Source organism: Cervus canadensis, chromosome 16 (genome assembly GCF_019320065.1).
Source record: "Cervus canadensis isolate Bull #8, Minnesota chromosome 16, ASM1932006v1, whole genome shotgun sequence".
NCBI classification, from domain to species: Eukaryota; Metazoa; Chordata; class Mammalia; order Artiodactyla; family Cervidae; genus Cervus; species Cervus canadensis.
Window position 1 is genome coordinate 56,403,824 of NC_057401.1, and position 23,009 is coordinate 56,426,832.

The 23,009-nt window shown below is 61.5% G+C and overlaps 1 protein-coding gene and 1 long non-coding RNA gene across 4 annotated transcripts in view; one reads left to right on the forward strand and one right to left on the reverse strand.

Annotated features, from left to right (window-relative positions):
* Window positions 1-19,040, reverse strand: part of SLC9A3 (solute carrier family 9 member A3) — a 38,671-nt gene extending 19,631 nt beyond the window's left edge. The window contains exon 1 of one of the 2 annotated variants that reach the window (XM_043489059.1): window positions 18,614-19,038. In XM_043489059.1, coding sequence (XP_043344994.1) covers window positions 18,614-18,830 — 217 coding nt within the window. In that variant the 5' untranslated portion in view covers window positions 18,831-19,038. Of the gene's footprint in view, window positions 1-18,613 lie in introns of both variants that reach the window. The other variant, XM_043489060.1, reaches the window with a different exon arrangement.
* LOC122454512 lies at window positions 18,761-22,321 on the forward strand. 2 transcript variants are annotated; one of them, XR_006273425.1, is made up of 3 exons: window positions 18,761-18,881; window positions 20,338-20,485; window positions 20,897-22,321. It is a non-coding gene; the product is annotated as an uncharacterized LOC122454512 (long non-coding RNA). The 2 variants fall into 2 exon arrangements; XR_006273424.1 differs by lacking the exon at window positions 18,761-18,881 and adding an exon at window positions 19,952-20,256.
* Window positions 22,322-23,009: the final 688 nt, after the last annotated feature.

Here is a 23,009-nt window from a genome sequence, read left to right on the forward strand (position 1 = left end):
GGCCTGCAGGCTCTCGACCCCCGGAGGGCCCTCCAAGCCTAGCATGGGAGGGTCCCTGATGGGGAGACAGGCAGGAGCCCAAGAGCCTGGGCCTGGCCGCACCTGCTCCCTGCACACACTTGCCCAGCCGGCCACCCACCGGGGACGGAGGGATGCGTCTCTTCCTTCACAGCCTGCTCCTACCCCTCAGCCTGGCCCAGAGCCCTCCCTGCGGGCCCCAGGCCCCACCCAGATGCCTGGCTCAGCAGGCCTGGACCCGGGAATCTGTGCTGGTCCCTCGGAGTGATGCTGTCATAGAAAGGCCTGGGCTCTCGCCTCTCCTCCCAGGGCCTCACGGAGTCCACAGATGGCGGCATGTCCTCTCCTCTCCCTCCTGCTGCTTGGCATCTGGGAGCTGAGTTAGAAAGTCCGCCGAGAGCCAGAACCACGGTACAGCCTGAGTCCCCTGCTTGCTGGGCTGCTATGAGGCTGTCCTTCTCCCAGGCTGCACGTGGCTTCCGCTACTGCACCTCAAAAGCCCCAATGAACCCCACATAAGCTGTGTGGAGGGCGGCCCTGCCAGCCCCAGCAGCTGTTCCCCAAAAACCTATGCCTCCTGCCCCAGCCAGGCTCCAGGGGCCCACGTCTGGTGACCACTGGTCGGGGGCCCCTCTGAAGAGGCCAGCACTGCAGAGTCATCAGGTCCAGGGCCGGCTGTGGCCAGTGCCAGCCGACCCCAGCACACCCCCTGCCGTGACAGCAGGCCGGTTTCAGCTCAGGCTGAGTTTGCTCTTCAGCCAAACGTCTCCCCAAAGTAGATGTTCATGGTGGGTCTCAGATCACAGTTGTCTCTGGCAGCTGTGGGACCAGCGGGGCAGGAAGGTGCCAAGGAGCCAGGTGACCCTTAACGACGACAACAACAAAACTCTGCCCTTTGGGACTCGGAGTCCTAATCCTCTGCCACACTCCTGTACGGTTACTAGAAAACCGTAATAATTTGGGCAAAGGGTGGATAAGACACAGGCTGACCTCTGACCAGATGCTCCTGCTTGGAAGGAAGCCCTGAAAACCCACAGAAAAAGTGATCTGAACTTTTTACCCATTGAGAGAAAATACACACGCACACACATACACAAACCCACACACATACACACATATACACAGACATGCACACACTACACACATATACATACACACACATACACACACACAATGTGGACAGACAGGCATGCTATTCCAACCTCTGTGTCCGTCGGCATTGGACACGCACCTCTGAGCAGGGCAGGGCCTGATAAGCACTCATCCGTGTCCTGCCCAGACACCCGCCTCACCTGCCCACGGCGGGGGGCACACCTGCCCCTCATCCCAGGCAGCTGGGAAAGGGCATCTCCTGGAGATTTAATCTGTCTCATTGTGAGTGAGGCTGAGTGTCTGATATCATTCGGGAGACATTTCTTCCTGTTCTGTGACCCGTGTATCGTGGCCTTTGCTACTGTGTTACCGGGTTATCAGCCTTTTCTTATCAACAGGGGGTTCTTCACGCACGTGCACGGGTACACTTTCAATTTCAAAGGTCAGTTCAGTTCAATTACTCAGTCGTGTCCGACTCTTTGTGACCCCATGGACTGCAGCACGCCAGGCCTCCCTGTCCACAGCCAACTCCCGGAGCTTGCTCAGACTCATGTCCGTTGAGTCAGTGATGCCATCCAACCATCTCATCCTCTGTTGTCCCCTTCTCCTCCTGCCTTCAATCTTTCCCAGCATCAGGGTCTTTTCTAATGTTTACGGTTTATTTCTAAGATCTCACTGTGTTCGTTCTTTTCCAGTTTTTAGTTTCACCACTATTTTATTGTCTCACTGTGAGCGCCTGTCCTACTGCGTCTGTGTTCTGCTCCTTGTCTGTGATGTCAGAACGCACGGGAACTTTCCGTTTCTCGCTAACATTTTTCTCCGGGGGAGCCCTCTATCCCCTGCTCCCTCCCCCACCCCCCATCACATGGCTCTGTCCACCCCCACCACCCCCAGGAGCGGGAGGACACCCTGAGGCAGGCTTGCTGCCATGTGGTCCACATGCCGTCACTTGAGCTAGCGATCGGGGCAGGCAGGGCCATCCCTCCCTGTGGTCTGAGGGCTCTGGCATCCGGTTGGCCCCTGGTTCCCAGTTGTTCTGGTCTCAGGGGAGGGGGAAGCAGCAATCCATGGGGTGGGCGTGGGGGCTCCTCTTCTCTGTCTCTGCCCGTAGCGCCAGGTCTCTGCGTGATGGGAATTCCTTGCGAGCAATCCTCCAACCCGGCGGTTAGGCTGCATGGCTCTCCCCTTCTCTCGTGACCACGAGACGGCAGTCTGCATGGTAATGAGCTAATTAAGCTGAAGACTTGATTGATTTTAAATGGCAATTTGTGAGTGGCTCAGCCATTAAGCCCATAATGGGCATTTTAGGAGCTAGTGGGCCAAGTGCCAAGCGCCCTGGGCAGGCACACCTGCTGTGGCCAGCCCAGAGATGCTGTCCACCCGCCAGGAGGGCGGCCGCTCCCTGTGGGGTTGTGTCCCTGCGGGCCAGACCCTCCCTTCAGCCTCAGCCTGAGTGTGGTTAGGACAGATGCTCCTGTCACAGCTTCCATGAGATGACCGGGATGACCGGCAGCCAGAGCACCCGCTGGGTGCTCTCCTTCCCGCCTCTGAGGCCCCAGGTGGCTGGGTCTCCTGGGGAAGCTGGGAGGATGATGGGGGAGTCGTGGGACCACCACCTGCTCCTCCCCGCCACCTCCCAGCACCCCGGTTTACACTGGGGGAACCTGGAGGGGCCTGGTGGCCAAGGGCCCAATCACCCTCCTAACCTTCATCTCCTGTATTCTGAAGACAGAAGGGCCCACAAAGCAAGTCAGACCAGTGACCTCGGCACCTCAGGCCGCACTGCTGCACAGTCTCCACGTGCGGCCCCCCAGAGCCTGTGCCGTGGACACGAAGCCCTGGCCGCGGACACAGACCCTGGCCATGGACACAGAGGGCCCTTGTCCTGGGGGAGTGCCCTGGGAAGCGAGTGTAGGGGGCAGCCTTCCCCATCAGAGCCGAGTTTGCCAGGACAGAGCCCACCAGAGGTTTCCAGGACTCAAGCACATCATGTGTCAAGGGCCAACACGGGGCCCGAGTGTGTGTCCACTGTGGGGCCAGAGCCAGGTCAAGACCCACAGGGACACTTCATGGGCAGGAGCCACGGGGGTGGCCAGGACCCAACAGAATCACAGGTTTGGATGCCGGGCAAGCGCATGACACGTGTCCAGGACCACACAGAACGCTAGTGCCCGAGGGAGACAGGACAGCTCTCTGTGCAGGACAGACCGGGGGCCCCATGGAGGCCGGTCCCCAGGAACCACGTGAGGCCATCCTGGGGCGGCCCAGCCTTCCACAGGGACCTCCGAGCCCACAGGTCACTGACGGCAGAGGCCTGGCGAGTTACAGCTAATTGAGCTCAGCCACGCGATGGTCACAGCACGGGACACATGCCTCGACCTGTAATTACAACCCTCGGACTGATGTTAAAGGTCAGAGGCGCCCGTGCCAGCCAGCCATTCTGGAGGGGCCCCGAGCAGGGCGGGCACTGGGAAGTTACTGCCAACCATCTTCACGCCCCCTTGGAACGTGGCCTGGGACCTCGGGCCTGGGGTCAGGCTGTCCGAGGCCACCGCCCTTGGGATCTCTCAGCAGATTCAGCTGAGTCCACGCAATGCAGAGGCATGGTAAATCCCTTGGTTTTACTTTAACGTGTACATTCAGACCTGCTTCAGAGCAGCCAAACAGTGCAATGCTTCCAGAGAGAAGGGTGTGAGGCCTGGGGCTCTGCCTGCTCCAGGGGACAAGTGGGTCCACGTGTGACCTGGGATGTCACACACTCAGGCAAAAACACACAGACACACACACAGGACACAGAGACACACAGGGACACACAGTCATGGGACACACACCAACACGCTCAGGGACACCCAGACATAGGGACACCCAGACACTCAGGGACACCCAGACATGCACACAGGGACACCCCACACACACATCTGTGACACAAACCCACACAGGTCCCAGTTCTGACTCTCCAGTACTCTCTACAGCCATGTTGTGGTCTCCCTGAGGCCCCTTCCTGGACAGACACTGGCCCAAGGACCCTTATCCTGTCTTCAGAGGCATCCACCCAGATGCCATCCCTTACAGGGCAGGCAGCAACCACACGGCAGTGTGACTGATGATGTCACATGTAATTATACACTCTCAGAATCAGTTCAGTCACTCAGTCGTGTCCGACTCTTTGCGACCCCATGGACTGCAGCACGCCAGGCCTCCCTGTCCATCACCAACTCCCGGAGTTTGCTCAAACTCATGTCCATTGAGTCAGTGATGCCATCCAACCATCTCATCCTCTGTCATCCCCTTCTCCTGCCTTCAATCTTTCCCAGCTTCAGGGTCTTTTTCAATGAGTCAGTTCTTCACATCAGGTGGCCAAAGTATTGGAGTTTTGGCTTCAACACCAGTCCTTTCAATGAATATTCAGGACTGATTTCCTTTAGGATGGACTGGTTTGATCTCCTTGAAGTGCAAGGGACTCTCAGGAGTCTTCTTCAGCACCATATCAAAAGTAATAAACAAAAGTGTTGTCAAGTGAAGTCACACATGAGCAACCCTGTCCCTGCCCACAGGTGGGTCTGCAGCCACCAGCCCCTCTCCACAAGCTGCACCTTCTCCCCAAGAGCCTTCTCACCCCTCCTCCGTGTCAGTCTGCTCTGCGTGCTCCACATACAGAGGCGCACATTTAAACTCTGCTTTCATATGATTTCATGACTGGCTCTAAGAGTTTGTGACAATTACACCTCACAGCACCAGTGGAGTCGCTCCCATTGTCACACAAAGGAACCACTGTCAAGAGTTGTCCAGCCATCTGTCCCCTGTTAATGACCATGAGGTCTGGAAAAAACACCCACAACACTGAAGAGAGCCCAAAGACAGAAACCAGAGGGACCTACACTTTGAGGAAGAGACCAGCACGAATCAATTTCTGTGTTTCCTTATGACTGTTTTCCAGAGGGCAGGTCTTACCTGGGGTCATGCAGAGTAGCCAACACTCAGACAGAAGCCTATAGCCTGACTGGATTGAAAAATCAGAGCTCAGGGTGATCACAGTAACTGAAAAGGGAGGAGGCAGATCCCAGAAAGGAAAGAGCTTGACAGGCCAAACCCCAAGTTCTGTATGAACTCTTGAAATATCTGGCTGACACAAGAGGCAGGTCCTGAGACGCCAGCAGAAGCTAAGAATCCAGAGGTTTCAGCTTTTGTCACCATAGGGAGACACACTTGGAGTTTCAGCCCAGCTCTGGCAAAACAACAGTGACCAACAGCAGCCACAAAAGTCAATGCCGTCCAGAAGAACATAACAGAATAGAGTCTCTACAGTGCATCAGTCACAGTGTCCTGGAAACAATGCAAAATTACTAGACATGTGAATAAACAGGAAAACAAGATCCACAAATCAGTGGAGACCTCAAGGTGACCCAGATGTTGCTAAATCCTTGTAGCAGACAATGGTTTAAAAATAGCTATTGCAACCATGCTCAAGGATGTAAAGGAAAATATGTTTGTAATGAATTAACAAAGAGTAAATCTCAGCAGTGGAATAGAATAGGATTTGGCTTTTTTCTCTTTTTTCCCCTAAAAGAGCCAGATAGTAAATTGTTTAGGTTTGTGGGCTATACATTCTGATTTTCAATTACTCAATTTGCCCCTGTAGTGCAAAAACAGCCATGACATACATGAACAGACGGACATCATTGTGTTCCAATAAGACTTTATTTACAAAAACAGTCAGCCAGCCCATGGGCGTAACCTGCTCGCCCTTGAAATAGAAGATATCTAAAAGAACCAAATTGGAACTCTAGAACTGAAGAATTCAATATCTGATACAAAAAAAGTCAACGGATAAGCTTAACAGCAGATAGAGACAACAGTAGAAATTATCCAAAGTACAAAGAAAAAGATAAAAAGTGGACAGAGCCTCAGTAGTGTGTGTGATGATAACAGAAGACACAGCGTAAGTAAAGCTGGAGCCCTAGAAAGAGGAGAGGGAAAACAAGGTAGAAAAATCTGAAGAAATGACGACCAAAAGTGTCCCTGATTTGATGAAAAATATAAACCTAGAGACTTGAGAAACACTTCACATTAGATGATTTCTACTGATCTGTGTCCCGGTGAAGCTGAAGCAGGTGTGAGAAAAGCTAGGGTGCAGGGCAGGTAAGCTTGAGGGGGCCGGGGCCTCAGAAGAGGGGGGCTGAGGGGCCACTCTGGCTGGGCCCCAAGCAGGGAACCATGGAGGAGGCCCAGGTGCAGACGGCTCATGCGGACAGTCACAGGGCGTGCTTGCTGGAGTAGCTGGTGACCAGGTCACTGAGACCTTACTCCACGAAAGGATTCACTGAACACGAGCTATGACAGGCAGACACCAGCAAAAACAGCCAAGGCAGGAAGAAGTAAGGTTTCCATCAGGGTCACACAGACCCCAGCACCACATAAACCCTCTCTCTGCACGAGACGTAAAAAGGGCCCAGAAGGGCATGTACTCAGCGACTCTGCTATTATAGAATGAGGAAGCTGGAGGCTGGTGGCCCTGGAGGCCAAACAAACCAGAAAAGGCATTCTTCAAAGTTCTAAGATTCAAGAACAGAAAGTTAATTACATCACAGGGAGCCATCGTGAGAGGAGACAAGCCAGCCTCAGTGGGGCTTGGTGGCTGGCTGGGAGACTGAGGGTAACAATCAGACTTGCCTTGAAGTCCACCAGAGCCAGGACACAGGACACTTCACTTTGCTGGGGGCAGGGGGGGCGGTGCTGGGCTTGGAGAATCTGCAAACAGATTTCCTGTCGGGGAGCAGGATTACATCTCATTGCCCTTTACCATCTGAGCCACCAGGGAAGCCCTCCATCTACCTTTATACTTTCATGTGAAAAATTTCAGCAAGGTGTTTTCTCCAAGGACATGTTTTCTGCAGATAAAGTGTGTGGTCAATGTTCCAAGGTGTCATAAACCATGTCTGCCGTTCACGTGGCGGCTCAGCCGCTGCAGCCACCACTATCAGGGTGCTTCCAGCATGGCCCCCAAAGCCAGGACTTTGTCATGGGCCACTGCCCGGAGCCAGAGCAGCAGGAAGCCGTGGGACTATCAATTTCTGATATGGATACCGCGCTGCAGAGGGCAAAGGGTTCCCGAGGCAGGGAGGCCATCAGAGGACCCCACATGGGCACCAGGTCGCGAGAGAAGCTGGAATGAGAAGCTGCTTCTCATCCCTGGAGAACAGTACTGCCAACGCCCTCATTGGGACCACTTTGCTCCCCCAGCACACAAGAGGCTCAGGACCAAGTGCAGCAGCTGCCCCAGGACCCTTCCCTGGATGCTGCCCCTCCCCCAATGCTGCCCCCTGTTGGTCCCCAGGATCCCCTATGGCCCCCCACCCACCACTGCTGGCCCCCCCTGCTGGCCTCCAGGGGCCCCCATGAGCCCCCATGTTGGGGCTACTCGATGGAGCCCCACCTGTCTGAGGGATCAAGAGTCAGGGTTTCTGCACATTCGAGTGCTTTCTGTTCTGAGGTCACTAGCACGTTACTGTTTTATCCCTTGTAGACTAGGCTTCCTCATCGTATGAGGATAAGGCTAGACCTTTCTGGGAGACCATAAAGATGAAAGTCAGATTCCTGCAAGGAAGGTGGATTACATGCTTCTTTTCCAAGCCCGGAAAAAGCAGAAGGCTATGGTGTCATTTATTTTTGGGCCAGCAGGAAGAAGGGACCTGAAAATGCTGGCATCCTGGCCCTTGACCCTCGCAGCCCACAAACTCCTGCTGGGCCCCGTGAGATCTGGCCGCCCGCAGGCAGGGACAGCCCACTGGCCACCGCCGGGGGGCTGGGGATGGGAGGTCTGGGGCCACATGATGCAAGGAAACCCTCAGGAAAAGGAGCCTCAACCTCGACAAAAAAGTGCGTTCAGTGATTACAAACCTTTTGTTATACTGGAGCAGAAACCAAAGACTCACTGGAGGAGCTGGAAGATGAAGTTAGAGGCCTCTCAGAAGACAGAGGCATTAGTGCAGGGGAGGAAATTCAAGAGAAGGCGCACACGTTCTCTCAGGGGAGCTGGCGGGGAGGCTGCCACGGGCTCTGGGTGACCTGCCCACAGGGGTCCCACACTGCGTCCCCCTGAAGTGCATCATCGCTGGGGAGTGGGGGTCCCCAGCATGAACCCCGCGGGTCACAGGTCGCTGGGGCCAGTCAGTGTCACCTCCACTGCACAGCCAGGCCCTGAGCAATAGGAGAGTCATGTCTGGTGGAAAATGAGTCCACACAAAGGGGGCTTCCCAAGGCCGAAGGCATGGAGTGCCCGGCGAGGTGCCCTTGGAGGGCAGAGGCTGAGGGCATGCTGCCCCACGGCCACCTTCTGTGTCCCCAAGTGTGCAGGCCTTCTCGGAACAGGGGGGCTCTGCTCCGCAGGACCGGGAGCAAGAGGCTTTCCAAGGGAGACGGTCCCCTGAAGCCCAGACCAGCATCCACGCCTGCCGCCGGACCCAGGACTTCCCTGCATGGATACGAGGCTGTGGCCCCCGCCCCACACACACCTCAGGGGCCGCGACCAGGGCGTGGCTGTGGGCCTAGGACCTTGCTCCCCGACGGTGTGTCTTGTTTAACTTTAACTGCCCGCGAAGGCTGGGGCCGTGCAGATGTGGCTGAAAACAGCCAACCTTGGTCCCGCGGCTCCTGGAGGCGGGCGGGGGCGGTGATGCGGAGGTCCCACGCGCCTGGGCAGCCCGCTCTCGGACGCGGCTACCGCGGCGGTGGGCGCAGGGCCAGGCCCCTGCAGGGACAGAGCGCGCGGCCCACCCTGCCACGGGCCGCGGGCCCGCCTCCCTCCGTGCAGGGAGATGTGCGCTGGGCTCCAAGGCGTCACATCCGCCTCCCAAGAGGTTCCGCGCGTCAGCACCGAAAGGGACCCCGGGGAAAACGGGGTCCAGATGGAAAGCCTCGGGATGCCTCTCACAGCCTGGGTGCCCTCTGGGGGCGCTGCAGAGACCCTTGCAAGGGTCCCCACCCCCCCGCACAGGCTGGACGCCAAGGTGGTGGGGGGGGAGCGGGGGAGATGTTGGGAAGAGGGTCCCAGAGCTCCGGGGAGGAAGACCAGGACTTGAACCCGCTCCCCTGGTTTGCTGAGAGAGCTGGGCCTTGTCGCTGGGCGGCCGCCATGCGCGACCACCCTGCCCCTCCCGGTGCGCCCTATGGGCGCGCCCCAGGGAAGGCAGAGGGGGTGCTGGGCCAGGAAGGCCTCTGGCCCCCAAGTGCAGGCCGGACTCGGAGCTGAGAGCTCCCGACCTGCAGAGCGTTCTTGGTTCTGTCGAGTTAATGAGTAAGAGATTTCCACAAGGGGTGCCACATTCTCCATCCCAGGGCCTGCCCGGAAAAACTGCCCTCCTTTTCCAGCTTATCCTCCGGAAGGTAGGGTGTTGGGGGGTGGGGCTGGGGGACTGCTGGACATGAGGGTGTGTCCACAGGCCCCACCTCACATGCTCACCCCTGAGGCCTGCTCACTAACTGTATTTTTTAATGGCAGTCAGCTGACCCCTCCCCTAAAATCCCAGCAGCACGGTACCGGAGACCCCAGCACCGAGAGGGTCACTAGTGGTTGGGGCTTGAGGTGCCCCTGTGTGGAGCTGACACGGGTCACACAGAGGTCACTCCTCACCCAACTGGCTCCATGTAACACCCTCTCCAGCTGCAGACTCAGTGGGTGAAAGCCAGCGCCCTGATGGGGCCGCTAAGTCATCCCTACCCCCACCAGGGGGGCTGGAGCTGCAGGGACAGGTGTGGGGGCAGGAGAGCCCAGCCCCCCCCCACCTGCACCCGAGGGCACTGGCCCTGTCCTGGCCGCCACCGTGAGGTCCTGCCTCCCACTACTGACCTCAGACTTAGTGTCCGGAGTCATTGCGTCTGTTTTGGCATTTTCATTTTCATTCAACCATTATTTGTTGAACTCTTATTAAGCTGGGCACTGTGCAAGGCGACTATGAGTTCACAGAACGTCCACCAGGTACCTTCTAAGCACCTGTTAAGATACTGGACCTGGTGGTGTCCCCACCAAGGAGGCTGAAGTTGACAGTTGACAGTGCAGATGGGACCGGCTGGCCTGTAGCCTGGGGCAGGTGCATCACGGCCTCAGACTGACTTCAGCTTCTAGGAAGCCGGTGAGACCCCTGGTTCTCAGGCCAGTCCCAACACCCCACATCAGAGCTTCCAGGGTGAAGAGGGGTCAGCAGCTTGCCCACAGCGAGGCCTCTTGCCCATCACAAGGCCTCTTACGTGCTGTGACATCCCAGGCAGGAGCCAGGCGTGGGGGGCTCTGGGGAGCCTCGAGTCCTGTGAGGCTGAAGGCAGCCTCCAGGAGCCCAGCCCAGCTGTGCCTGCTCAAGGTAGTGCCCGCTGCCCACCCCGAAGCCCCGCCTGGGCCTGGCCCCCGAAGATCCATGAGCCTGAAGCCCCTCGAGCCTGGGCCTGGCCCCAGCCTCACCCCGGAAGCTCTGATGTGAGCTGTTGGAACTGGCCTGAGAACCAGGGGTCTCACCAGCTTCCCAGAAGCTGAAAACGGTCTGAGGCCGTGACACACCCGCCCTGGGCTACAGGGCAGCCGGTCCCTTCTGAACTGTCAATGAAGGAGCAGGAGGACGGCTTTCCGCCTCGGGGTTTGAAAGGGGCGGCAGGCACACTTGACGTTCCCAGGCTCACCCCGCTTGGCTCCCGAGTCCCTGCAGGTGCGGCCGGGGTAGGACACAGCCTCCTGGGAGCCTCCATCTGAACTGGCCTCTGCAAAGCAGCTGGAGGCAGATGGACCCCCCACCCCTCCCGCAGGCAGAGCCACAGCAGGCCTGCTTCCAGCCCTGACTCCGTGCAGGGCCCTGCAGGGCCCCCGGGCACAAGGCCTTGTGTCCCCCACTCTCTGACTCGAGGAAGCAGCCTTCATTCCGCCTCCATGACCTTCCCTGAGTTCCAAGGGGCAGATTCAAGCAGTTGTTCATTAGGGAAGGGAGGGGATAGAGACCAGGGAGGAACAATCAAGAGCAGTCTTGGGGCAAGGTCCTGTTTTCCCATCAAGGGAAACACACCGTGTCTCTGAGCCATTCTGCAGATACGGAAACCCCTCCAGGTGGGAGCATTAATGATTAACGATAGGCTGCCCGCAAGCATGCAGACCCCAGACCAGTCGGACCTGAAGGCTGACAATGTGGACTCCTACTTAGCTCACCACCCGCCCATCAGAAGAATGTTCATGAGCTGATCACGCCCTCTGAACAATTACTATGAAACTTGTCACTGTCCTCCCCAGTGGGGACACAAGGCTTTGGGGGCAGGAGCCCATGGTGGACCCCTTTGCCTGGCAAAGCCATAAAGCTCTCCTTTTCTACTTCACCGCAGACTCTGTCTCTGAGATTCGATTGGCCTCGGGTGCCAGAAAAAGCTAAGTCTCCGACGTCAGCCCTGGGGTCCTGCCCTTGGAGGGGCTGTCTGGGGACTACTCTAGCTGGAAAGGCCTCTGTGAGCCTAGGACACAACTCTCGGGGGCCAAGCCTCCTTCCCCCACCTCTGACCCCCAACAGGCTCTTCGCAGTGGCCCTTCCTGGGGCCAGGAGAAGCAGCAGCTTCTCCTGCTGGGGGGAGGTGCTTCGTGTCTAGGCCATCGCTGCTGACTGTGTCGGGCTATGTGCGTGTGTGCTAAGTCGCTTCAGTCGTGTCCGACTCTTTGCAGCCCCATGGACTATAGCCCTCCAGGCTCCTCTGTCCATGGGATTCTCCAGGCAAGAATACTGGAGTGGGTAGCTATTCTCTCCTCCAGGGGATCTTCCCCACCCAGGGATCGAACCAGTGTCTCCTGTGACTCCTGCACAGCAGGTGGATTCTTTTCCGCTGAGCCACCGGGGCCTGGGGGTGAAAGCAATGCACACACCAGACCACGAGCCTGTCGCACGCCCCTCGCGGACACTGGCAGGGAGAGCTGGGACCCAAAGTCACATGAGGGGACCTCAGGTCCCCAGGTCCACGGCCACACGGAAGCTAGATCTGAGTTGGTGCCACGGGTGAAACCCTCAACCCACGGGCACGAGCACACAGCACAGAGTGCATGGCGCCAGGGTGGCCCTGTCTAGCAGGGTCCACGTCGAGCGGGGACAGGGGCTGAGTGGCACCAGGACCCCTCATGCAGAGGGTCACGTTCTAGGAGAGCAGGCTGCGGAGGCTGCGGGCCCATGTCTGCTCCGCCCCAACGTCCAGGCCCGCTAAATCTGAGAAGGAGCAGAGCCCCGTGAGCTGGTGGCCCCTCACCCTTCGCCTTGCCCCAAAAGCTGCTGGAGACAGACGTTTCCAGCTTCCTGCCTCTCTTTCCTGGCAGAGAGCTCATAACTGACTGGACTTCGGCATGGTATCTCTGCAGGTGGCGAGCTCCCTGGAGCTTCCCGACTTACCCAGGAGGAAAGGGAGCCTGCCCTGCCCTTCTCCATGAGCCCACACCTGGCCACCCGTGCCTGGGCCACTCTGCGCCTGAAGCGCAGAGTCTGACTGGGGCCTGGACCACCGGGCTCAAGGCTGCCAGAGTCCACGCCCCTAGCCTGTCCCCTTCCCCACTGTCCGGCCCTGACCCCCCACGGGCTCCCCGGGCCCCGACGGCCTCCCCTCCCAGCAGCACCAGGCTCCCTGGTCGGTCTTCGCCCGAACCGCCTTCCCCAGCCCCTCTGGCTTTGCCAGCCCCACCTTTTGTGGCCTGTCTCGACTGTCCCCCAGACGGGAAGCCTGCACCGTAGCCACCACCTGGCCTCAGCCTGGACTCTGACCCCCGTGTCCAGCGAGCCCCGGGGCCTCTCCATTCTTTCTAGAACGGGTGCATAAACACTTGGTCTGCAGGTGTGGACTTGAGACACAGTGGCTCCAAGGACAACCCCACGACCTTGAGGCACTGCCGGGGGCCTCAGTGCTGGCCCCACAGGCCAGTCAGGCTTGCAGAGACGAGCGGGCACCTCACCCCCTGCCCCAGGACGCAAGGGGCCCGGAGGCCAGGACGTGCCCCACATAGCCACCCCAGGGCCTTCGCAAGACCTGGGGGCCACCTCAGGGCCTTCGCAAGACCCTGGGGCACCCTGAGGGCCATCTGGACCCAGGCCACCTGAGGGCCACCTGGACCTAGGCCCCCTGCGGGCCACCCGGACCCTGGCGATGCCCACCAGCTGCAGGCTCCGTCCCGCCCAGGCCCCCGCCCCCTCGCCCTCCCCGCTCTCGCCGGCACGCAGTGCCTTGTGTCCCGTGGCTGACCTCGCCTGCCCCTGGGACTGACACACTCTGAGGGACGTCTGGTCTGTTTTATCGGAAGCCATGGCACTACCAGGCATGTGGCAGCATTAATGTTGGCAAAGTGAATGTTAAATGAGTGCTAGGAGCTGTGGCTACTAAGAATCCAGCATGTCGGCCGCAATAATAAACAAACGTTTAGGCCTGGAGGTGGTCACTGCGCGCGGACCCTGGGCCAGGCTTCTCACGGGGGCATGTGAGCCGGCCATGCAGACGCTGTGGCCCGTGAGTCTGAACCCGTGGGTCTCCTCCATCCAGTCTTGTGCCAGAGGCAGGGCAGGGTGTGAATGCACAGAATTTCAGCTCGTGGGGGAGTTGCTGTGGGCCAGGCCTCAGGGGCAAGCTGCCCCCGCCGCAGAACCCCAGACCCCTGCCACGCTTATGGGGCTCTGAGCAGGTCCGGCCTTGGAAGCACACGGCGGGGTCACCGGGCACACCCCTCACGGGAGGCTGTGTGATAATTCAGATAAGAATTTGAGGAGCTTCGGGAGCCTCTTGCTGGGCTGGCACCTAGGGGGTTTGCAGTGTCCATCCCTTCACTGTCGGGCGCTGTCCGGCCAAGCACGTGTGTCCGCGCGCAAACCTGCAGGAGCAGGGCCGGGGCGGGCCAGCCTCCAGGCCCGGGGCTCTGTGCCGCCTCTGCGGCGCTGCCCTGCCTCAGACAGAAGGCCTGGGTGCTGAGGGGGGACCTGTGGGCCCGTCTCATGGGTTCTGCAGGCAGGGCTTGGGGGGAGAGCAGCCTTCGCAGGTTTCCCCGGCGCCCCTCTGACCCCCGCCCTGGACAGATGGAGGAGACAGACTTCACAGCATGAGAAGGGGTGGCGCAGGGACAGGAGACACGGGCAGGGCCGGTGGGGGTGGACGGAGCAGATGCAGGTGTGCGGCCGCCCTGGTGAAGCGGGTCTCTCGCAGGAGCGCCCCCCGGCCGCCCCCAAGGCTTCCTGGTGCGGGGACGGGGCGCCCAGCTGAGCCCCCCTCAGCCCGGGGAGGACCACACAGCCTGGGCCCCAGTGTGGGGAGGTCAGTCCCCGGGCCCGGCAGGGGCAGAGACGGAGGAGCCCTGTCCCTGAGGGATGGCGGGGTGGGCGGAGGAGGGCCCGAGAGAGCCGGCCCTGGCCTGCGGGGACCCCACCCGCTCCACACTCCCGCTGAAGGGCGCTGGGACCCTGGGCAGACAACGCGGGGAGCCAGTTGGGCAAGGGGGCCGGGAGGGCCCAGCGGAGGGGTCAGCGAGCTTGGGCCCCCGTCTTAGAGCCCCCTGTGGTTCTCTCGGATGCCCTGGTGGGAAGTTGCCAGACGGACGGCTCCCTGGGGCGTCCCATCTGCCAAGCAGGCAGGACCGGGGTGTCAGCGCCTCCCAACCTTTGCCCCTCGTCCCCGGGACATTCCAGAGAGACACCTTAGCTCCAAATGCCAATTGTTTTACAGCCACAGTAATTCTCTCCCAGGCGGTTCCTGAGAAGGGAGACTTTACACCTTCAGCACAGGAACGCCGCTCCTTTGGAGACTCCAGGGAGCGGCCCTGGTCCCAGGCCTTGGCCGATGGGCCTTGATCCATCTGTCCTGCCAGGCTGGGGTCCACTAGGGCCAATGGGCTCGTCTACGCTGGGGAGCACCCACCATGCCATCCTGCGGCTCACCCAGCCTTTCCCGGTCACCCCCTCCTCCAGACCCTCTTACAGATCCCCTCAGGGATGCGAGGGAAATTCAGTGGGAGCCACAGGAGGAGGGTGCTCCCACAGGGAAGAGGGACACGGGCTGGACCCAGCAGTGAGGGAGCTGACAGGACCAGGGCCCTCAGCTGTGAGAGCAGAGTCCTAACTACCGGGCCACCACGGAATTCCCACGGTCGCCTGCTGTCGACTCCAGGAGGTCAGTGCTGGCCACCGTTCCCCACAGCCTAGGAGCACCCCTCGGGGCCTGCACTGGTGCCCGGGGCCCACACCAGCACCCAGGGGCCCACACCAGCGCCCGGGGCCCGCTCCGGCACCCAGGGGCTGCACTTGAGAGAAACCACTGACGCAGCAGCTGGTCAGGACAGAGGCCCTGGGTGTCCCAGCACCCGGGGTCTATGCTCCTTCCCCCGGCGAGGGCTGGGGCTGGATCGCATCCTGCTGACCTGATGAGAAGCTGCGTGACAGTGCTTTACAAGTGACAGGGCCCGGGCCCACGGAGCAGAGCCTGAGCAGATGAGGACCCCGAGGCTGGGCTCCAGCAGGCACATGGACAGGAGAGGGACTCGCGTCTCCAGGGGCCAGGCTGCTGCGGCCTCTGAGGCCCAGGTCTGGGCAGGGCGGGGGTGTGTGTGAAAAGGGTCCCACCTGAGGCCCGAGACCCCCAGCTACTCCTCAGGGTGCCCGGGGGACCCTTCTGATTAGGAAAGACGCCCCCCACGACCCCTGCAGAGTCCCTTCCTCCCAGGCTAGGTGAAGACAGAGGAGGCAACTGAACACTGACCCCTTGCAAACCCAGGGGCCACGTGGGCAGGGCAAAGGTCTCTGAGGACCACCACGACTGGGACTTCCACCCCCGCCAGCCCCCCCACCCAAGCTGCCTCCTCTGAAGCCAGGAGGGCAGACAGGCACCCATCTTCCCTGGAGTGTTTCTGCTGGGGTCAGTGCGGGGGGTGGCTTGGGGGCCACCCTGAGAGAGGCGGGGGAGAAGGAGGTGGTGAATCTCCGCCTGGCCCTGTGGCTCCTGGCCCAGGAAGAGAATCACGCCTCCCCGCAGCTCTGGCCAAAAGTCAGTGCTGCCTTCACCCCCCACCCCCCACCCTGGGAACGCCGCGTCCAGGGGGGAGGGCAGGGGAGGGGCGTCCTGCCCTCTGCCCCACTGTGGCCTTGAGGAACACCTACTGCTCGGCTCGCCCCCCTCTAGGCCCCGGTTCTGGAGGCTGCCCGGATACCCCAGCCTGGGCGGACCCCCACCCAGTGCGGCCCCAGCATCAGGATCCAGCTTGGCCAATGTGGGCCCATGGAGTGTTGGACCCAGGGGAGGCAGAGGAGACAGAACGGGAAGAGGAAGAAGGAATCCAGCCTGCTCTGAGGCCCCAGTGGGTCCTGGCCGGTGGCTGCAGACTCAAGACCCCCGGGGAGCACATCACCCACCCAGGGCCCCAGGCTGGTGGAGAAGGAGGACTTGCCTCCCAGTGGGGGCGCTGGGCACACAGGTACTTGGAGATGGCTGGGTGCGGGTGGGGAGGCCTAGGGGGCGGCGAGGGGAGGGGGCGCTTTAGAGGTGGGGATCACAGGAAGCCCAAGCTGAGCCACCGGAGGGTCCTGGGGAGCTGTGGGGGTCAGTGCAGCAGGTCCCGGAGGACGGGGCGAGGCTGGGAGGGGCCTGGGCACAGAGGGGCCCGGCTTGCGTGCTGTGGTGAGAAAGCGGGGTGGGGGCCCAGCACCTCCACGGAGGAGCCGCCAAACGCAGGGCAGCGCAGGGGCCCAGGGCGGAGGGCAGCCCCTCAGGTCTCTCTGGGGCCCCCTCAGTTTCCTTGGCGTGGCCCCCCAAGCCTCCCCCAACATCTGCCTTTCTCTGCCTCAAGTGGAAGCAGCAGTCCCCCTCAGGTGGAGTTGTTGAAAGGGCGAGGGGTGGGACAGGAAGACCCCCCTCAAGACTCAAGACGGAGCAGGCTGGAGCAGGCTACACCCCACTCCCCACCACCAGAGAAGGTCCCCTCGGGAGGAGTGCCCGGGAGGTGGGGGGAGGCTCTTCCTGGAGAGTAACACCCGCCCCCCACATGCACGCCCCGCATCCCAGCCTGGGCTGGACTTGCGCAGAAAGTTCACGCTTGCTCTACACCACAGGGGTGCTCCAGTTCCTAGGCGTGGACCCCAGGCAGTCGTGGTTCCGCCCTGCAAGCATCATTACATGGTTTTGTGGAAGAGAGAAGACCCCCCAGTTTGCTCCCAGGGGAGCCTCAGGTCAGGGTGCTCCTAGAGCCCCAGGGAGGCTGGACCTGCCCAGCAAGTGACCAGTGTTGGCAGGCCCCCCGAGGCGGAGACATCCAGGGCAGACGCGGCATGTGAGACCATATCCCCCTGCTCACATTTCACTTCTGACATCAGGAACTCCCACAAAAAGCCAGCGAGTGGGGGGCACTTGGGGCCGGGCAGGCACAGCCAGGGAACTGAACAGACAAGAGTGGTAAGGAAGAGGCCAGAGAGCCTGAAGAAATAGAAAGACGTGACGGACTTAAAAGGGAGCTGGTTGGCAGAGTGGACACATGCAGGCGGGGCCGAAGCAGAAACAATCTGTAACCAGCTGCCACCAGGACCCCCCCAAGCCAGGTCCAGAGTCCTCGGACAGACTCTCCCCAGAGCGGCCCCTCCCACACTACTGAGGAGGCCAGGGCCCCCCAAGCCCCCCATTCCGAAACCACTGCTGACCCGTCCCAGTCTCGGCTGTTCTGTGAGTGTGTGGGGGTGGCCTCAGACCCCCTGCCGACAGAGTTTCTCCCTGCTCCACTTGCTAAGACACAAATGCCATCACATGTCCACCACCCCGGAAGACCCTCCCTGGTGTGGAAACTTTGGTCCTCAGCCGCTCCTGAGAAGGCCGACCTTCCTGTCACCTTGCCTGGAGTTTCCTGCAATTCCCACTTTGCCAGCTCAGCGGAGCAAGTCCAGAGAAGAGTGATCTTTCAGACCAGGGTTTTTAACAGAGAAACACTGTCAATGGAAAACTCACTCCTATAAATAGGATTTCACTGCGCTTCATGTTGAGTGGCACCGTTTTTCTTTCTACACTGGGGACGGAGTTCTCCAGTGCTGGAAGGCAAGGATGTTCCCTCTGTCCTGCACTAAGGACCCGGACAAGCCCAACACACGGGAAAGCTGGCCCGCCGGAGCCCCGCGGAGAGCAGCCCTGGGCGTCTGCGGGCAGAAAGAGCCGGGACTGCGGACACCGGGGAGCCAGGGACTGGAGGAGGCTGCGCCCCCGGGGCCAGGACCAGGTTACCGTGGCCACGCGCACCGCGCTCCGGGTCCGGCCAGGCTCGCCGGTCTCTGAGCCTCTCCCTGAGCGACCTCAGTTCCGGTACTGGCCCCTGCGGTCCCCGACCTGACCTCTGGGAAGCCGGCTGAGACACCGCCGCTTCCACAGGGAAGACCGCGGAGCCGGAGGAGCCCGGGAAGAAGGCGGAGCGGGCGGCCAGCTGTTCCCTGGGGGCGCAGGAGGGGGCCTGCAGACCCCGCGGCTGGCCGCGGCGCCCGCGGAGCCCCAGGCAGCTTACCGATCTTGGCCAGGCTGGCCACGAGGATCCACAGCGCGATGATGTACGGGTCCTGGACGTGGTGCCATTTGAAGGTGACCACCTGGAAGCCCTGGGTCTCCCCGTGCGCGCCGCCAGGTTCCTCCTCGACGCCCCGCGCTCGCGGCAGCTCGCCCAGCGCCAGCAGCAGCGCCAGCAGGAGCCCCCACCTGGGGCCTGGAGCCCAGCGCCCCGACATCGCTGCGGTCGTTCAGTGCCTTGTCCGGATGCTCATGACGCGGGAGCCCTGGTGCGCTCGGCTCGCGGGACTCGCGTTGGGCTGCGCGGAGCCGAGCGCGCTCTGGGCGCAGGCTGCTGTCCGGATCCCCGCCCGCCGGGGTGGCCTTTAATCCGGCGGCCCCCTCCCGCCCCGGGGCGGAGCCTTCCCGCCCGCCCCGCGTACACGCGAGCGCCGACCCAGTCGCCGGCTCCCCGCCAGCCCGCCGGCCGCCGGCGCACACCCACCCGGCCCGGCCGGCTCCCGGTCCCGGCTTCCCACCCGCGCGCCCCTGGCCCCTCATCCGCTGCCCCGTCCTCGCCCCGCGCGCTCTTCCTCTCGCCCTCCGGGGACACGGGCGGAGGGCTCAGCCTCGCCTGCCGCCTCGCCTGGGGGCGGAAGGCAGCGTGGGAGGGGCTGGGGGCGGGGGGCCCGGGATCCCCGTGGCGGGGTCGAGGCACGGCGCATTGGGCGCCCCTCGGCGGCCCTTCACCGGCCTCCAGAGGAGCCCCGGCTGCTGTGAGCACCACTGCGGGCGCTCCTTAGCCCTCCAGGCCGGGCGAGGAGCGCTCCGGAGCCCCCTGGCAGCCTGCTGGTCGGCACCTGCCATGTGTCCACCTGGAACCTGTGTTTCCTGACGGGAGCTGGGCAACCAACCAGGGCTTCCCCCTAGAACCTCTGGTGGGCGGAACCAAGCCCCTCTGCCCTCCCCACCCGGGGCTCCCCTCCTCCTTTCTTGAGGGCTACCCTCTCTGACCTGGGAGTTCTGTGCTGCCCCCCACCCCTGGACCTCCAGTGGAGGGACTCAGGGGCCCTTTCTCCCCCAGGGCTTGGCCTCGCTCCACCACCAGGCCTCAGCCCCGGCTGGCCTCTGCTGCCAGCTGGACGGCCCATCTGGCCCAGGGAGAGGCACACACCACCCCCCTGTCCCCCAGAGCCCACCGCGGCTCCTCTGCCAGCGGTTCCCCTGGGACTCAGAGGCAGGCGCCCACCTCCAGGCCCCCAGCCTCCAGCCCCCCGGCCTCCAGGCCTCCGGGCCCCTGGTCTCTGGTCCTTCGGCCCCTGGCCCCCCTGGCCTCCAGTCCCCCTGGCCTCCAGCCTCCTGGCCTCCAGGCCTCCAGGCCTCCGGGCCCCTGGTCTCTGGTCCTTTGGCCCCCAGCCCCCCTGGCCTCCGGGCCCCCAGCCTCCGAGCCCCCAGCGTACTGTCCACAGCACCTTCAGAACTCCCCCAAGCCTGCCCGCTGCTCAATGCCTATGGCCAGCCCACAGTGGCTCAGAGCCCTGCCCTACCTTCACCGGCCTGCCTGCTCCTGTGGGCCCCCCTCTGAGAGGATGGGCCCCGGCCCCTCCCTGAGCTCCTCGGTGCCTGCCCTGGGGACCTCCGTCTGCATCCCCTCTGCTTCCTGAGGTGCCTGCTCTCATGTCGCCTTCTCCTTCTGCTGCTGCTGATCTCAGTTCACAGGGGTGACTCAGGTCTCCCCTCCTCCAGGCTCCGGGCAGGTCTGCCGTCCCCGTGGGAACGTCTTTCCACGAGTGAAGGGCTCCACAAAGGACCCGAAACTGCCTGACGCACAGATCCCCCGGGAGATGCTGATTGGATGCAGGGACAACAGATGGGCGGATGTGTGGGTGCGGAGGTGGGTAGGGGCATCTTTTAATACCTGAGTCTGTGTCAGGATCCCAGGAGACTTGAACAGTGTGACTATCCCTTGGGTCTTCTGGTTTTTTGCTGGTGGGAAGTGGCCACCAGTGGTGTGATGGAGAGAAAGCAAGTTCAAATTCTGCTCCACAGGAGAGCTTGCTGAGTGGCTGAGCTCTGAGTGGTGGGTGAAGCTGGCTGGCTCTTTGGGAAGATGCTGCCAAGGGCTTCAATGCTCCCCGGGTGTCCCTCTGCCCTGAGGTAGCCTGGGGGTCCTGGCAGGCGGAGGAAGGCCAGCCTCAAAGGTTGCTGTGAGCGCGGGGTGGGGGTGGGGGCGGCGCCCAGCAGTAGGACGTGGCCAGAGCACTGGGCTGTGGTGGCTCAGCCATGTCCGTGTGTCTGTCCGCAGCTCTACCCTCAGCCTCCTGTCCCAGAGACAGCCACCAGACCAGCTCGGGGTGCTTGCGGCCCAGTCCACGCCATTCCTTTCTCGGGGCTCCGGGCGAAGCCTTCAGGAAGAGTGGCCTCTGTGTGTTCCCGTAACACAGGACACTCCCATCCCTGCTGGGACGATGCGTGCCCCACGTGTCCTGTCAGCCCCTGGGGTTTGAGCCCCCGTCCTAAGAACTCACAGCATTCCTCCTGAGAGGGGCTGCTCTGAGACCCACGGAGCCATTCAAAGGGCAGAAGAACAGAGTGTTATTGGGTGGACTCACGGATTCTGCAGTGCCATTGTTGGCTGTGGCTGGGTGCTGCCAGGAACAGAGGAAGGGAAGCAAGCCCCAGCAGAGGTGGGTGAGCCCTGGGGCACCTCGTGTGACGGGCAGCACTCAGGTGAGGAATCTGGCTGCGGGGCTGTGTTTGTGGGCATCTGCAGGATGAATGCATCTCCAGGGTGGATGGTCTGAGAACCATGCCAGCCTCCCCAGTGAGCCTGGTCAGCATCACCATGTGGGGTGTGCACCGTCCCCTCCTGACCCCTCCCTGACCCCTCCGCGCCCAGCTGCCGGCCCCTCCCCTTGACCACTTCTCCACTGTTACCCCTTGGACTGTGGCCGTGAGTGGGTGGGCAACCTCTAACCGGGTGTGTGGTTTTAGGCAGGGCTGCAGCTTGCCCCGATCCAAGGCTGCCATCCACAGAGGGACACAGCGGCAAGACCAAGTGCACCCAGAGGGCTGTTTGCATTTTGTGGGGACATCTTGAGAAGTGTCCTCAGGACCCTGATGACCGCCCTGGTCACAGCAGCCTTCAGACAGCCATCAGTCACCCCCTCTACCCCGCCCCCCCCCGGCCTGGGTCACCAGGGGGGTCTGCCTGCAGACACATGACCTCAGAACGAAGCGCCCCAGATGGGACGAGGCACAGAATTGGAGTCTGGGAGTCCAAGGTCAAGCCCGACGGGGCTCGGTTCTGGTGACGAGTCCCCGCGTGGCCTGTCCCCAGAGCAGGCCAGAGCAGGAGGAGGGCTCTTCCTTCCTCTTCCTATAAGGCGCTGATCCCGTTGGATCAGGACCCCACCCTATGACCTCACGTCACCATGACTGCCTCCTGACGACCCCTCACTGAGTGTCATCACGGCGGGCAGCTGGGGCTTCAGCACAGGAATTTGAGGGGAAGGCGCAGGTCAGTCCATGACACCCACGGCAGACCCACAACCACACGGCGTAACCTAAAATGCGAAAGCAACGCAAGGAACCAGTCCAAACCCTGAACGTCAAAAGTAAGAAAATCGAGAGGAAAACATCACGTCTAGTCCATCGTGGTACTTGCGGTTATGAATTTCGTCCACGGGGTTGGTGAGGAGCACCGTATGAATAAAGAAGCAATGGCTTATTGCTGGCAACACGCAGGGATGAGAGTCCTGTTTTGATGTGACTGTAAGATGTGGGAGGGGGGCTTCCCTGGTGGCCCGGGGGTTAAGAATCCGCCTGCCAATGCAGGGGACACAGGTTCAATCCCTGGTCTGGGAAGATCTCACATACCTAAGCCCGTGTATCACAACTCCTGAAGCCCGTGTGCCCTAGAGCCTTGCCCCAAACAAGAGACACCGCCGACGCTCACATTGCCCCTGCTCGCTGCAACTCGAGAAAGCTGTGCAGCAGCAAAGACCCAGTGCCACCAGAAGGAAAGCTGTGGGAGGCGTCGTCAGCCCGCCCGAGCGGCCACCCCGGCTCCTCTGGAGGCCTCACTGCGCAGTAATTCCCACACAGCCTGCACGCCTGCCCGCTGAGCGCCTGCCGTGTGCCAGGGGCTGTCCAGGCCAAGTGCTCTGGGGGCTGTCCACAGTCTCTGTAGTTGCACGTCTGTGTTCTCCTGTTTGACCCGTGTGGTCTGCCTGCTGACCTTTGCGGCCTCAGCTGAGCCTAGAGCCTTTGGCCTCAGGCCGAGCTTGCAGGGAAGGGGCATTAGGACATCTATGCAAGCACATTCTGTCCCCAGCCCTGGGGTCGGACTCACATTCCCAGCACTGCCAGGTCCCACTGCCAGGCCAGGGTCTAAGCTGAGATGGAGGTTCCAGGGG